The 15,192-nt window shown below is 39.1% G+C and overlaps 1 protein-coding gene across 1 annotated transcript in view; it reads right to left on the reverse strand.

Annotated features, from left to right (window-relative positions):
* SLC12A4 (solute carrier family 12 (potassium/chloride transporter), member 4) overlaps window positions 1–14,701 on the reverse strand; it is a 34,140-nt gene extending 19,439 nt beyond the window's left edge. Inside the window, exons 1-7 of the mRNA XM_009886376.1 lie at window positions 14,530–14,701; window positions 10,986–11,080; window positions 8,710–8,841; window positions 2,115–2,261; window positions 1,493–1,547; window positions 1,036–1,166; window positions 345–586 (exon numbers count right to left, since the gene is read on the reverse strand). Coding sequence (XP_009884678.1) covers window positions 345–586; window positions 1,036–1,166; window positions 1,493–1,547; window positions 2,115–2,261; window positions 8,710–8,841; window positions 10,986–11,080; window positions 14,530–14,701 — 974 coding nt within the window. The remainder of the gene's footprint in view (window positions 1–344; window positions 587–1,035; window positions 1,167–1,492; window positions 1,548–2,114; window positions 2,262–8,709; window positions 8,842–10,985; window positions 11,081–14,529) is intronic.
* Between the last annotated feature and the right edge of the window lie 491 nt (window positions 14,702–15,192).

Consider the following 15,192-nt stretch of genomic DNA (forward strand, 5'->3'; position numbering starts at 1 on the left):
AAATTTAACTCAATGGCCGTAGGCTAAGATACTGGATTGTCTTTGCAGGAAGCAGAGAAAAGTCAGTCTCCATCAATTTGTATACTCACCATGAGACTTCATTCTACCAAAATAGTTCAAGAATGTAATAATGCATTCATTTTAGTCTAAGAAACTTCTATTCTGTGAGCTCTGCATGTGGAAGACTATCACTGTCACTATATACAGCTAAAAAAACCTGAAGTAACGCACAAAAAAAGGTAGTTTTGACAATGTATTAGGCACAAGTTTTAAGTAACTTCCATTGAACCCCACCTTCCAGACCTGTAGGCAGAGCTATACCCCCATCCAGAAATATTACTCACGGAAATTCAGGTGGATCAAAGATGGACTTGATAGCTCCAGCATAAATGGACAGTATGGATATTACTACGCAGGCCAAGAAGAGGGAAGCAAATTTGTTAACGTATTTCACACCTACAAACACCACTACTGCCATTAGGATGAGAAATAGAGTTCCATACACCCTCATGTTGTTTAGCATAGCACTGGATGCGTCATGGGCACCGGATGGATGAAAAATTGCTGCTTGTGGCACAATATAAGTCTGAAACAAGAAGAAAGCAAGCTGAAGGAACACAGGAACAGAACTCTGCCTATATTGCCGTCGTGATCTTGTACCTATACTAGAAATGTAAATCACTTTCCCATTTGCAACATGCTCTTCACCAGGAATCTTCAGTTTATAGGAAAACTCAGGGATAGTGGCGCATTCTATTTCAGTAGTACAACAGAGCCAACTTTATCAATGATGAACATGGGTCTTTCATTAAGTCATACTTCCATCTATGTTTTCAGGAGAGCTTCCATTCTGGATACCCACACAAAGCATGCAACTTCCAAAGGGAAGCACTAGCAGTACAGAATTGGACACTGAGAAGCTGGAGACCTTCTGGTCTCTACCTGTAAATGTGTATACAAATTCTGGACAAGACTACTGCAGTATTTTCTATGTGCTATTTGTCTTAAGAGCAGAACTACTCTGGTACTACTCACCAATAAAATCTCAATGGCACCAAGGATATACATTGCTCCTGCAAATGTTGTTCCCAAATAAAAGCACAGCCCTACAGCTCCACCAAACTCCGGGCCTAATGACCTGGATATCATGAAATAGGAGCCACCAGCTATAAAACAAGAAAAGGAGAGTAAAATTATCATTCATGTATTGTTATAAATTGTAAAATATTCACAACAAGAACACAAAAAAATTATACACCGTGTTTCAGCTTTTGTGGGGTTCAGTTGAAGTATCTTTTTGTTAGCACAGGGGTAACTAAAAACCAAATAAATTAATCTTTAGCCTAACTGATACTAAGAAGAAATACTAGATATAAGTTCAGGCTTTGTATCCTGGCTTAGGCAAATTTCTCTAGAATAAAACACCATTAAAAAAAAAAAAAGTTGCTATAAGCTATTAAACACAAATGAGAAGTTTGCTGACAACACTTACCTGGAACAACACCATTTGTGGCAATAGCACTCATTGATATGGTTGTCAGCATAGTCTGGGAAAACAAGGAAAAGGAAGCAATTGTGTCAACAACATTTTTTAAAACATAACTTATTTCTTGATAAAGCAGAGATGCCACTGCATATAGGATAAAATATTTCTATTTATTCTGCCTTGACACGTCATTATCTGAAAGAAAACAAAGGAAGCAGGAATTTAATCTAAGCTGTTGAAACTCCTGCTTGAGAGATGAGCACTGCTTTATCAGGTCAAATAATGGGTGTCTGCAGACAAAGCAGACAAAAGATAAAAGAACACAGGTGTCCCTCCATCTGCAGAGATAAAATTCCAACAAAGGCTAGTCCAGCAAAGCAGGCACAGAAAACAGCTGTTTGCTGAAAAAACACCATTTTTAAGACTACACTAGCTACAGTTTGCCAGTTTAGAAATACTAGCAAAAAAAAAAAAAGGAAAAAAGAAATCACACGGCTGCAAACATAGCAGAAGTGTCTAGCATAAACCTGGGCTTGCTTCCCCCTTGCACCTACAATGCAACCTTTCCAAGTTTCTCAGTAGTTTCACAGAGGTTATGTCACATGCATTATTCTACCTATATACTTACACAACAGCAGCAAAGTAATACAATCAGGAAGGACTGAAGAACTCCAGCCATTCCTACCATCCAAGTCAGCCGAAGGAAGAGAATAACCCCAAAGATATTCTGCATGCATGGTAAATACACCCCCATCAAGGTGCCCATGCTGGGTGACTGAAAAAAAAAAAAAAAAAAAAAATTCATTGACATTCATTAACCGGAATTATTAAAAGCATAGATAAGCTTCAACAACAGTTGAAGTTGTAATAGTTGTAAGCCCGTACAACTTCAGTTTTTCAAATGGTGGGAATCTGGGGAATAATGTAGACAAACAAATACTATTGTTCTGGACTTCCACAAAACATGAAGCAAACTCCTAACACCAAACCCATGAATTTCTGAACAAAATGCAGAGACATACAGGAACATACATGTATTTGTTTAATCGTAAAACCACAGAGTTTCTAGTATGAAACCTGTTGAGTGTTGTAGACCCTGAGTACGGCAGATCCTACCCTACTCCCCAGAGTTTACAAATCAGTTTCATGAAAAACATACTGTCGTGATGTTACAACTAGAAAAGATTTGGAAGCAATCTGGAGACATGCATAATCTATTTTCTGCCAGCGTATGTATTTCACACAAAACTAATGATTCTACCTTTCTTATTCTGAACTACTTTTGACAGTGATTAAGAAAATACAAGTTAGTTACGCGACTTCACAGGACCTGCACGTGACTGGCATTCAACATACTATCTTGCAGAACTCTCCTTTGCCCAAATAGTTATTGTCAGAGGATAGTCAGGTCCAAAACAATGATATCAAAGTGCCACTGATAAGGGTTTTATTTCAAGGAATACAAGTGAGTTCCCTGCATTGGCACACCTGGCACTAGCAGCAGTTCAGAGTCCTAAATCTGTGGTTTCCTGCCAAGACATTTCATTGCTTCTGCTTTCTGAGGTTTTCTTTTGCATTTAAAATTATACAGAATGCTGAAACATAGGGGGAATAAACAGTGCAACTTCCCGGAGGCTCATCCCTTTTCATACTTCTTTCTAAATAAACCTGAATTCCAAAACCTATTACAGACAGACAACAGTGCAACTTCCCGGAGCCTCATCCCTTTTCATACTTCTTTCTATAAATAAACCCGAATTCCAAAACCTATTACAGACAGACAGCATTTAAAGAAACCCATGAACACCCATCTAAATGAGAAGGATATTAAAGGGAGTTGACAACACTTGCTCAAATTTGACTCCACATAGCACTAACTAAATGCAAAAGTAAATAGGTAACATGCACCCTTATAAACAAATTAGTCATGAACCAAAAGCAACGGTACTTAAGACAAGTATATTACTCAAAGCAATGAAATTGTCATCAAAAACTTTGTTCTTGCCTTGTCTTCACTATGGAAAAATGCAGTAAGTCAAGAGTATATTTTATTACACAAAGCGAAATCTTAGAAAAATCAAATGGTTATAATATCACCAGGTCAAAATAAGCAACCTCAGAATTTAGTGCTTCAATTTGCAATTACATGTTACAATTCAAAATTTCCTCATCTGCCTTAGGAATCTGCCCTGCTGGAGATGAAAGAAAACTGCCTGAACATGACCTGAACAGTTCTTAGAAATACCAGGAATTGCTGACTGAATTTTTTGAAGTCAGCTTTGAATTCCTTGTGTGACTAAAGCTAAACTAGATCAACCAGACTTTCCCCATGCACACTTCAACCTGGGTGAACCTCCTGAAGTAAACTGGGCAACAAAACCATGTGCTGACGGTTTGCAATGGACTTACCCTACGAGACCTACCAGCACGGGGCCAGAGAGCAGGTACTTGGCTGCTCCAATGCCACAGTACAAAAAAATCCCTAAAAGGTCACCTGCCATTTGTACCAAAATTACCATGCTATAGAACAAAGTTGATCAGCTTTGTCAAGATTGTGTACAAGGACAAAAGGAACTGTTGTCTTCAGGTACTAACAGAAATGACACTTGTACATAAGTAACCTGATCAGGGTAAGGTAAGGATTTTTAAACAAGTTGTCCCAATGCTACGCTGGAGGACTATCTTCTCAGGGTATCCTTTATAGTCCACCTGTTTCCTCAAGAAGGGGAGGTTTAGATAGTTTTGTTTCAAATACCTTCATCTGATTCACATTGTGACTTCAACTGCATAAGGAATAACTGAGAAAGGACTAAATAATGTTGCCAGGCACTGGGCAGGTTTTGCCTATTGTCACATTAATGTGCTCTTTGCCTCTCCAAAGAGACATTCCACATAATTTTATCATCTATCTGACCATTAAGCCATCAGTCACCTCCCTCGCGTCTCTGAACCCAGCAGCCAGTATCAAGTGGATTTATCAGATGTGTGAGTATCTCAGAGGTAAAGGAGATTCTAAGAGTTTCTCAAAACCAGCACCTGGGAAAAGGAAAGACGACCAAGTCATTGCTCCTACACAGGAGAAGCAAGCAGTTACTATATATTCTATACGCCAGGTTCCCAGGCTCTATCAAAGCAGGTGAGTTTTCAGCCTGCTCTTTACACATCTCCCAACACCTGCTTCCTTTGCGTAAGAATTCGCCTCAGCTCAGCTCATTCCTATCTTCTGCCCTCAGTGGCCCCTGCAGCTTTTTACTGTTCATCATCTTCTCCCCCTCCCTTTTAAGTGGCCTCTTATGCATATCAAGTTCCAAGCTAACTTCAGCCACACAGGAAGAGAAATTGGGCATTAATTGTATAGTTCTGAGACTACCGCAGCGCAGAGCAGCCTAGGAAATGCATAAGTGTCCGCCCGCAGACAAAAACAAGCCACAGTATTACTAAGTGTACCTCAGGCATAAAAGTTTACTCTGGATTTTCTCACCCTGTGAAATAAAAAAATACCGGTAGGAAAGAATGACCAGCTTGAACCAGCTTGTTCACAGCAATATTTACCACCAGTAATCTGCTGTGACTTGACCCTTTTCTATAGCATCTTATAACCAGTAAGTGATAGTGCTGAAGTCTAAACAGAATGTAAGCTGAAATAAGGAGGGTATTATGTTCAAGTCTCAACAAATGAAAAAAAACTAAAAAAACACATGCTGCATAAAGGAAATAAAACACTAAGACATTTTGAAGAACGCTCTTTTAGATCAACAAAGAACGGCCAGAAAAATCTCGAAAACAGTCTCAATTTCAGTGATGCAGATCATGTTTCAGCTCACTCTAATCAGCTGCAGACACATAATTGATACAAATATTGATCTGAGTCTGAAGGACACTATTTCCATTGTGCCCGTGTGATGGGTTATCAAAGCACTTGGCTGCGGGGCTCAGGGACACTGATCAGTAATGACAGCTCTGGTTGCTCTGCAGAATGAGGCCAGACAACAGCACAGAAATTAACTGCTTTATTAAAGATACAAAAACTAAAATAGTTATTTTTTTTCCATCATCAGGAAGGGATATTTTTATAGCACTGCGTCTATTAAGTGCTTTGATACAAGACTGTGTTTAGAAAAGATGAAAAGCAACCCAATTTCTACCCTATTACATGGAGTAGCATCAATTCTATCTGATGTGTATGTAACACACAATGCTACTATCAAAACTGTTTAATGGGAATGCTGAAACAGGGTAATATGTTTGTATTAAGCAGTTTTGCACTGAAATTGTCCTGATCTTCATTTGCAGCTTCCACAAACTCTCCAGCAATTATTCCAAGAGATTAGAAGGAGGATAGTCACATAATATATTTTTCAATGCTTATCAAAACGTTCAGGTCTCTGTTGATATTGCCACTGTAGAAAGCAGGTGCTGACAACAGTGATCTCCACAAGCTAAAGCACATCACTCTCTGGTCCTTTAAGCTTAAATTTTGGAAGAGAGATGCCATTTTTTCAATACTGCCCCTCAGAGATTGGGCCCTTTCACGTGCACACAACTGCCTTGCCTCTTTTCTTTTTCTCTTGTCAGTGTTTTTTTGTTGGTTTGGGGTTTTTGTGGTTTCTTTTTGTTTCTTTTCTTGTTTGTTTGTTTTGAATGGACAAGATTTGGCAGACAGGAGTGTCCTAGGTCACAAAAAGGTATTCACTGAGAGACCTGTCTCACCTGCTCAGATAGAGAATTATATATTCACTTACTGAAAGGACTGCTTTCTTCGTTCAGTTTTTGAATACCAGATCTAGAGTCTGCTCACTCTCCTTGCTCCAGATCTTGTCTTTAGGTTGCCAATTCCAATAAGTGACACATCAGGACAGGCAGCTTACCTTTTGTCACGCTGGCTGGGTACGTATTTGCTGAGTGTACCCAGTATAGTCTTCTGCAACAAGTCAGTTAACAATGCTGGCACTTAAAAACAGAATCTGCTATAATGCTGGGATAGATATTCATGCTTCTGTACTAATGCCTAAATGGGAAGTATACAGTAACAGCAGTGCATTGATTTATACTTCAAAGATGATTAAAAACAAATGTGCAGAAGAATCCCATTTGCACAGTTTCTGGATACCTTCAATCCACAGCATTGTACAGCTACAGCTTGTGAATTTCCTGGGTTTAGTGGTTATAATTATTGGCCACATTACTATTTAACCTTCTTACATTCTACAAGATGTTTAAAATTTCATATTTCTTATGACAAGAGAGGAAGAAGAAATTCAAGCTACAGTTATGATATTGCAGCTGATATAATTTATCCCAGAGACAGAGATGCTAGGCAAAGAGTCACTAAAGGAAACTGCAGTGTTTACACAGAAAATACTGAGTTATTAACACAGGATGACATTGTCACTTTTGGAATGGTTACCCAACCCATTCTACAAAAAACATCTGAAGTCTGCAAACACACATTTTTGGGACACAGGAAAGCATAATTCAGGACAACCCAGTATTAAGCCCTAACACTATTTCACCATAGAAGCATAGGTTTAATACGGACAATAGTCCTTTTCTATGGCAGTAAACAGTTTGAAAATATGCAAGTGTTTACATAAATCATATCTAGATGTAGAAATATTAACACCAAACCTTACATGTTACTCTACCAGGGATTTAAAACAACTTCATGGTTCCCTGTTATTTGCCCCTTTTTTACCTTATGAAGCTATACTGCATTTGCTTTAACCAACTTTACACTACAGACCCATCACCAAGTTCTTTCTCCAGCAGAGAAGTAAGTGACTAGCTTTCGGATTAGACTGCATCTTACCCTGGTATTCTGGCCAGGCAATTAATAAGGAAATAAACAGCAAAAGCGATCAGAACTTTCTCAAAATAGTAAGGACTGTACCTATTGTATATCCCTCCATTCTATCTTTGTTCAATCTGCTTTTGATAGGAAGAGGCTGAAAATTATTTTAGGTTATGCAATAACACCATATTAACAGCTCATGCCTGACACTCCCATCAAAAGTGTGCTAAACCAGAGATGCAGCTGACATTTCGTATTAGTAATGTGAAGTTAAAAACTTTGCACAGCCTCAGCAATTAGTATAACACCAAGTACCGCACAAAAGAAATTCACAGTTAAAGTGTTTAAATTACTTTTTAAATGTAAGTTTATAGTACTAGAACGCAGTTACTGCACCTAGACAACCTTCAGTCAGTCTTGTAATGATGTCAGATTAACCACAATATTACAGCACTTTAGTGCATGGGGTCTCATATAAAATTGAATTTTCAGCTTCATGTTGATTGAGCATCTTTGTTAACCCCAGTGTAAAACCGTGCAGAGTAAGGAATGGGAATGTAAGTGAGCTGGAATCTGGCTTTCAGCATGGGGTAATGTGCATTCTCTTTGAGAACAATGTGCTATTTTTCAACATTATCACTGCCATCTCTTTCTGAAACAGCTTAAACTTTGACAGGGCAGTACTATAAAATCTGTAGAATTCAAGTGCTTAGGTTTTTTGAAAACTTTCTTTTGACAAAATTTGCAAGCAAACTGACAGGCCTGCAACTGCCATAAAATGCAACCATACCACTTGAGGGTTTAGCACTAACTGAAACGCTTCCCTGACTGCAGGAGCACTAAGAAGAGCAGTTAGAACACAGCCCACCTGATAGAAATCTAACTCCCAACAATCAACCCCCACCTTCTACCTTATTACAAGGCCAGCCCACATGGGCTAACCATCTAACTGCAGATCCTTTGGGATAGAATTCAGTTGCCTAACACCAGAATGATACTTGAGCTGCCCCAGGCCGTCCAATCTGACCTCCACCCACCACTCTAGAAGGGTGTTGTCTCCTGCAAGTCTTGTCTCATACCTACCGGGCTTGTAGAGATGTGTCAGATACTGCTGGGCAGCTAGAACAGCACTAGGAAAAAGCTGGGAGTTTTGTTTTGTTGTTTATTCGATTCACCACTAAAAACCTATCCTTCTCATCTAAATCCATATCAAGTGTATGTAACTGCACTGTAATCCACAGTACTTAACCACTATATCTGCCCCAAGTCATCGGTAACATTTGGTTACCTACAGAGTTCTATGTTATTTTTTCCAACACCGTCATGACTCCTGACAGAGGTTAAGGTAAAGCAGAAAGGAGTCCAGCTCCTCAAAAATCACACAGGGAATCATCCCATCCATCAGCTGGCAATGGAGAGAATCTTTACTTACTTTTGATACTTTCTTCTTCGAGCCATCAGTGCTTTCTGCTTCTTCATGTTCCTTAACACCTTGCGTAAGATTTGTGTAGTTGACCAACTTGCCAAGCAGAGATGACACTTTTGGTCGTATATCAAGTTCTTCCTGTGGAAGAAGACAACCAGTCAACTTCTGCAATTCACAGCATTTACAAAGAGTGGCTGGGGTCATGCCTTCCTTGGCATGCCTGAGGCTGCCAGGGAACACACCAGGAAAATCATCCAGGGAATATTTCATTGCACCTGAACCACTGGTGAGAGGATTTAATTTTCTGAAAGAAGGGCAAATCTGACAGGAAAAGGCTGTGCCAACAGGTCTGCACCCTTCTCCTTAGGTGCTGAAAAGCATGAATTACAGCAATAAGGAAGTTGTCCGAAGCCTTAGGACTGTAAGAAAATGGACGGGTACACCTTGCATGTATCTCTAGTGTCAGTTTACATCAACAGATATACTTTTAAAAAGGTCAAGTTGCCAAATAAATCAAAGATTTAGTGATTAAACTCTGGTCATTGTAGGCATGCATGCACTCTGATAATTTTATTACATTTTTCAAACTATGTAATATAATTTATGTGGATCTACATAAAAATCCCAAACGCCACATGTATGGAGGCCTCACACCTTTACATTCATCCCATCCAACTTACGTTTCTGAAAGAAAGTTCAAGGTGATAAAAGAAAAAAAAAAAAAAACACAGAAGAAAACCATTCCCTTCCCCTTTCTCTTTGAAATTAAAATGTCTTACATGTCTATTTGAACAGTAAATAATGCATAGTAAAGAGAAACAGCTTTCTACACAGGAAATAAAACTCGATTAAGATAGATTTCACTATCTGAAGCTCTATCGTATTCTCATGTATCATCACGAACAGTTTCTGGGAGGATCAGTAGCATCATGTGCTTTGTATCTGATGGCAGAAACTGACCCCAAATGTCCCTTTTTTTATTCCTTCCTCTGATCTCATCTGCAGTTCACATCTTTCAAAACCTGATTACGATTCCTTCCAGAAAGAGGTTGAGGTGACATATGCTTCCTGTTCAATTAAGCAGCATGGGCTTAGGGATGCTACCTGCTCCTCCTCCTCCTCTTTAGTACAGAAAGAGCATGCAGCCCTGGTGAGCTATTGTGTTATTGCTTATGAAAAAGGCGTGCGTGTGACTAGCAGCAGCCATGCCACAAGTGGCCAACTCTTCATGGTCTGCAAGTGAGTTTATGCTGATGACAGATGTACCATGACTTGGAGGGAGGAGACACTACAGCTGGCAGCATGCTTCAAAGTCTCTGCTCAAGCACACTGCCTGCAAACACGGTTGTAGCATTTCCACGGCGAGTTCCTATCTAGCAGCAGGTTAGTTATACTTGTCCAGGCTTCATGCCATGCAGCTGAACTTTGCAGGCGCCAACCTGGCGGGGTGTAGAGCCAGCTCAGGCTGCCCCACACCGAGTTCCCAGAATGGGAAATACTGGGTACATGTTGCCAGTATTGCTGTACAGCCGTAACTCAGAAGCCCAGCTGGAAAGCAGCTGCAGAGCCACACAAAGACTCTCTCCACCACTCCCCAGCACCTGAGCTTCTAAACTTGGTCTTAGCACACCATGACATATTTGCAGCTAACGCAGTGCCAGTGAGGTGAGGATGTGCAGGAGGATTCTGCTGGACTCGGTGTGGCTCCAGCTGACCTCCCGCATGAGGGTCTGGTCCTCCTTACTTCCACATGGAAACAGTCATACCTCTCTGCCTCGCAGTCCCGAGTGGTCATAATACCTGAGCTTTTTCATCACATGGGATATCTCTGCCTACGGGTGTCTCAGATGACAGACATACACCCACAAAAAAGCACGTGGGGGCGAGATCAGTATTACAATTGCACTATATCAGTAATACAGGATACCCAGGCTGATCAGAGTACCTTAATTTAGGCACTCTCCTACAGAATAACATTGTCCTTCTTAGCACAGTAAATCAGCCCATGCTCATTTTTCACACTGACTAGCCCACAGTGCACCAGTTTCACCATTTAAATTATTCAGGTCGCCTCTAGTACCACTGTATTTTGCTACTTTGTGCACATACTCCCAAACACACCAATGGCTCTTAGATTTGCCGTGCGGTGAGAGTTAGGTACTGACCCACCGCCTGGACCTTTCCAATGCTTTGTCTTCCACTTAACACGATGTGCTCAATCCCTCCCCCATCTTGGAAGATCCCACATCACATTAGAAGTATGAAAAACAGTTACAAATTACCTCAAACAAGGCCAGATTTCTGTCATAGTAATCACCTCCCTTGCCAGCTTCTGAAGCATTCAGGAAAGGACTGTTTTCTTTATGGTTGCCATGTCCTGCAAAGAAAAAAAGCAGCAGGTTTTGATAAGAGAAGAAGGACAGAGTTTGTAACCTTGACAGAAACCACAGGGAATAAACTTGTTTGGTCAACTAAGTCTGTTTCTTGTTAGTATCTAAAGTTATGCAACGTTATCAATATCAGGTGTTACTCTTAAGATAGAGTTACCTCTATGTCTACTCCTCCATTTTCATGAAAAAAGAATAAAAAGTCACCTCAAAGTAAAATTTACAAGTAGGGTTGGTCACAGCTACAGCACTATCTGTGCCTTTGTTCTCTAGTGTTCCCTTTTATAACTATTTCTTATATAGAATGGTGAAAATGAAGAGAGAGTACTCATGCACTTAGAAATCATTACTAACACTAAGAGCAACTTCTGAGCAGTCTGTCCAAACAGATTAGGTAGAGTTAGTAAGACTGAACAATTCAATGACTAGATTCTGTTATTACAATAAGGGTGACTGTCAACCAAAAGCCCCCCCTTTTTGTTGTTGTTGTTGGTTTTTTACTATACCCACTAATCCTAGGCATCAAATGTGCTCACTTCATGATGCCTTTACCCTTACTGTATTTTGAACATTTAGAGTGTGCACTCTTCAGACTCCTTTTAAGCTTTTAAGTTATAAACCTAATATCAGGTACAGTAAAAACAAAGCATTCACACCTGCAATGAACAACGTTGAAAAAAAAAAAATACAACATGGAAAATCAGTAGAGCTTTTTTGTAAAAAATAGTAACTTTTTTTTTTAAAAAAAAATAAGGGCACTATAGTGTAAAATGAGCTCTGGAGGGGGAAAAAAAAAAAAGATGAAATTGATTCCAATATTCAGAAGTTCTCAGACCTGTGGCTCCCATTACACTCTGCTTGACAAAGAAAAATTCCTTTCTTTTCCCTATAACTCTTCACTCCCTACTCTTTCAGCCAATAAAAACTAAAGAGATTTCCAAGAGTATCTTCTTAAGAAAGGATCAACCCAAGGAATACTTTTTGCTTAATTTACAAAAAAAGTAACCACTAAAGAAATTTAAAATGAAAGAAAAAAACCAATTATCTCAAATGAAAATACTGCAAGTGAAAGAAGTATTGTATGCTGAGTACACAAAAAGCAAGTGATTAAACAGCTGGATTTTTGGTGCATGTTGTCAGTGATTAAGGTAATCAATTTAACAAGGCTACACTAAATTATTTTAATGTAACTGAAGTGAAAGTATCTGCATTTTGAAATCTCAATCAACTTACAAAATGAACATAACAGGCAAACAGAAAACTCCTCCCCTACACACAGTGATCAGCGTATACCACATTGTTACAAAAGTAATTGCTACCAGCGAGAAAATTATGAGAAAGTTCAGTACTATTCTTACTGAGGGGAAGGGACGCATGGAAAAAGGCACAATCTGCTGGAAATTGCTGTCAGGTGCTTTGAACAAAACTGTTGGAAAAACAATATTCACAAACAACAGAGGTCTCTTTAAGCTTCTGGAAGTAAACACTTCGCTGACCAAAAATACTTGTAGATAGCAGCCTGCTGTGTTTACGTGCCTATTGCTTTTCCCACAGCTCTGACAACTAATACCAAAATGTTAATTAGCAGCTGCCTTGCACAAGCGGGCTCAGCTTATTTGCTGACCCCCTGCCTACATGTAAGACACATTCACATTGCTGTACATTGTAGAATTTTTTGCACAACTAGAAAATTATCAGTAAGCTTAGCAACACAGCATCAAAATAAAATGTTTATCAACTTCAGCAAAGCTTACTAAAAAATCTGCAAAAGCTACTTGTTTGCTGTATTTGTTAGGTCTATATTGTCAGAAGGACTATACAAGATCAATTTTGTCGCAATATGTATTGTAAGCTGTGCTGCAGTCCATTCTATCCTATTGTGGTTGAAGCACATTTGCAATTGTTGCTGAGGGAATGGAGATATCTCTCATATTGGTTTTACTCGGTAACTTGGACACAAGTGCAAATGATAATGACAACTTCAACAGAAATACTGTCTACTTGATTTTTCAAGACTCGTGTGTGCTATATCGTCTCATCATTACACTTACCAAACACAAGGTCATGAGTAACTTGGTTTTGTTTTCTCATTTCCTATATACTAACTCTGGTAACTGAATGTTTGAAAAAAAATCAAGCTTTTTTTTTTTCTTAATCACTCTGATTTTGAAATCAGTTCTTTGCTGCCTTAGTTTTCCTTGTTCTTCCATCAGGAACCTTACCTTCTGTAAGCAGCTCACCACTGTCTCAAAAAAGTATAATGGGTGTTCCTTTACTTGTAATGCTTACAGAAACTCTCACCCTTTTTATGTATAAAATCACACTTGTCAATACAACTCGCACATTCAATCATAGATTTTTATGTAAGATGACAAGTATTTTGCTCTTTCAAAATGTCAAGCCCCTCGTTACCGTCATCAGTATACCCTATCCTTAGTTAAGAAAGATTACTTCATATCATCTTTCTGAGCCTGACAAAGACCAGTTAATCGGCATTAATTTTTAGATGCATTTTCATTTTACCTCCAGTAAATTTTTCACAATTGGTCTCTGCAGAAGCCCTCAAAAAGAGCTTCCAGCTCCTTTCTCATTCTTCATTTGCATTTTTAAGCATCACCCAATTCCCTGCCATTAGACTTTCCCTCTGAATTTGACTCCTCAGTATGCTTGCTTTATACATCTTCCTGCACACAGGATGTCCAAACAAAGCAAACTGCAATAGAAAAATCAGTAGAACTAGTGACTGGAAATAGAGTATTGTTTTTGCAATTGCTAGGGCACATTTTTCCCTCGATGGCAAAGTTCAGATGATGAGAAATACAGCTAGCTTTCTGCCACATTTATAGCATGCGCTCCATTATCCTGAAAGTATACACAGGTTATGAATTACTAAGGGCAATGCAAAAATAGAAGTGAACTATCAAACTACACGATTCTACTGATCCAACGAAGTGCCACATTAAACCCCCTCTCAAACACTGTACACTTTCAAGAGGAAGCAAAGAAGTGTAAGTTTATAGTCAGGTTCTTTACAACGACAGGCTATTTTAACTTCACCAATATGTAGAACTGAGTGCTGCAGAGTGTGGGTCAATTCAAGAGGACTACTCCATCGAATACAGTTTAATACATAATTAAAGGATAGCCAAAATCACCTTCATCAGTTTCCCATTCGGTACAATCTTTACTTTTCAGACATATCCTAAATCACAACATCGAAGTGTTAATCTCATTTTCTCTCTTTGCATATTCTATTTCCTGTTTCATGAGAAAAAGCTATGGCAGATGACCAGTTCCTCAACAGGAATCACAAATGTACTTTCACAAAATAGAACAGAATGGACTGCAGCCCAGTATATAATATGTACTGTAATAAAAGAATTTATTTAATATATTCCGTCTGCCAATGAGCAATACCAGCAGCTTCAAAGAGACTTACTTGCATGGGAAGAGCTCGTTATCTCCATCAGTTTTGGAAGAGAGCAGAGGTGACCTCGGAATGCTACTCCAGGGAATTCTTGCCCCAGCTTCACACGAGGAGAGTTTACATTCTGAGGCATGAAGTCTCCTGGGCAAGCACCATCTTGTGACATGCGGACAGTTTTCCACATTCTTAGTTATCGAGTCTTTGGTCTTGGACAGTAGCTATGTGGTGTTAGTTTTCATCATGCAAAATTGTTTTGCAAGGAACATTTCTTAAAGAGGGAGCTAAATACTCTGCAACAGAGAATAATTTATTTACCTTAGTCCCTAATTAATCTCCATTTTTGAGGCAGGCAAGCTATATTCCAAGTAGGTTAATGTTTCCTCTTCACTTGTTTCATTGCTTCTCAGTCTTTGTTATCTTTAGATAACTAAGGCATTTTATTTCTGAATGCTACCAGATCTCTTCCAAACCAAATAATTCTACTTGCAGCCACCACTACAATTATACAGTTTACCTAAACATTTCCACCATAGCTCCCTGAACTTTTAGAGCTCCGCTACTCAGGTACGGACAGAGGTCTGTATAACAACATTCATTATTGTGTGGATCACCCGAGTTCCATAAAAGAACAAAGAAAGCCCATGGAACAAAACCTAAAAATTCTAAGTATGCATA

The sequence above is a fragment of the Charadrius vociferus genome, unplaced genomic scaffold, assembly GCF_000708025.1.
Source record: "Charadrius vociferus isolate BGI_N301 unplaced genomic scaffold, ASM70802v2 scaffold400, whole genome shotgun sequence".
NCBI lineage: Eukaryota > Metazoa > Chordata > Aves > Charadriiformes > Charadriidae > Charadrius > Charadrius vociferus.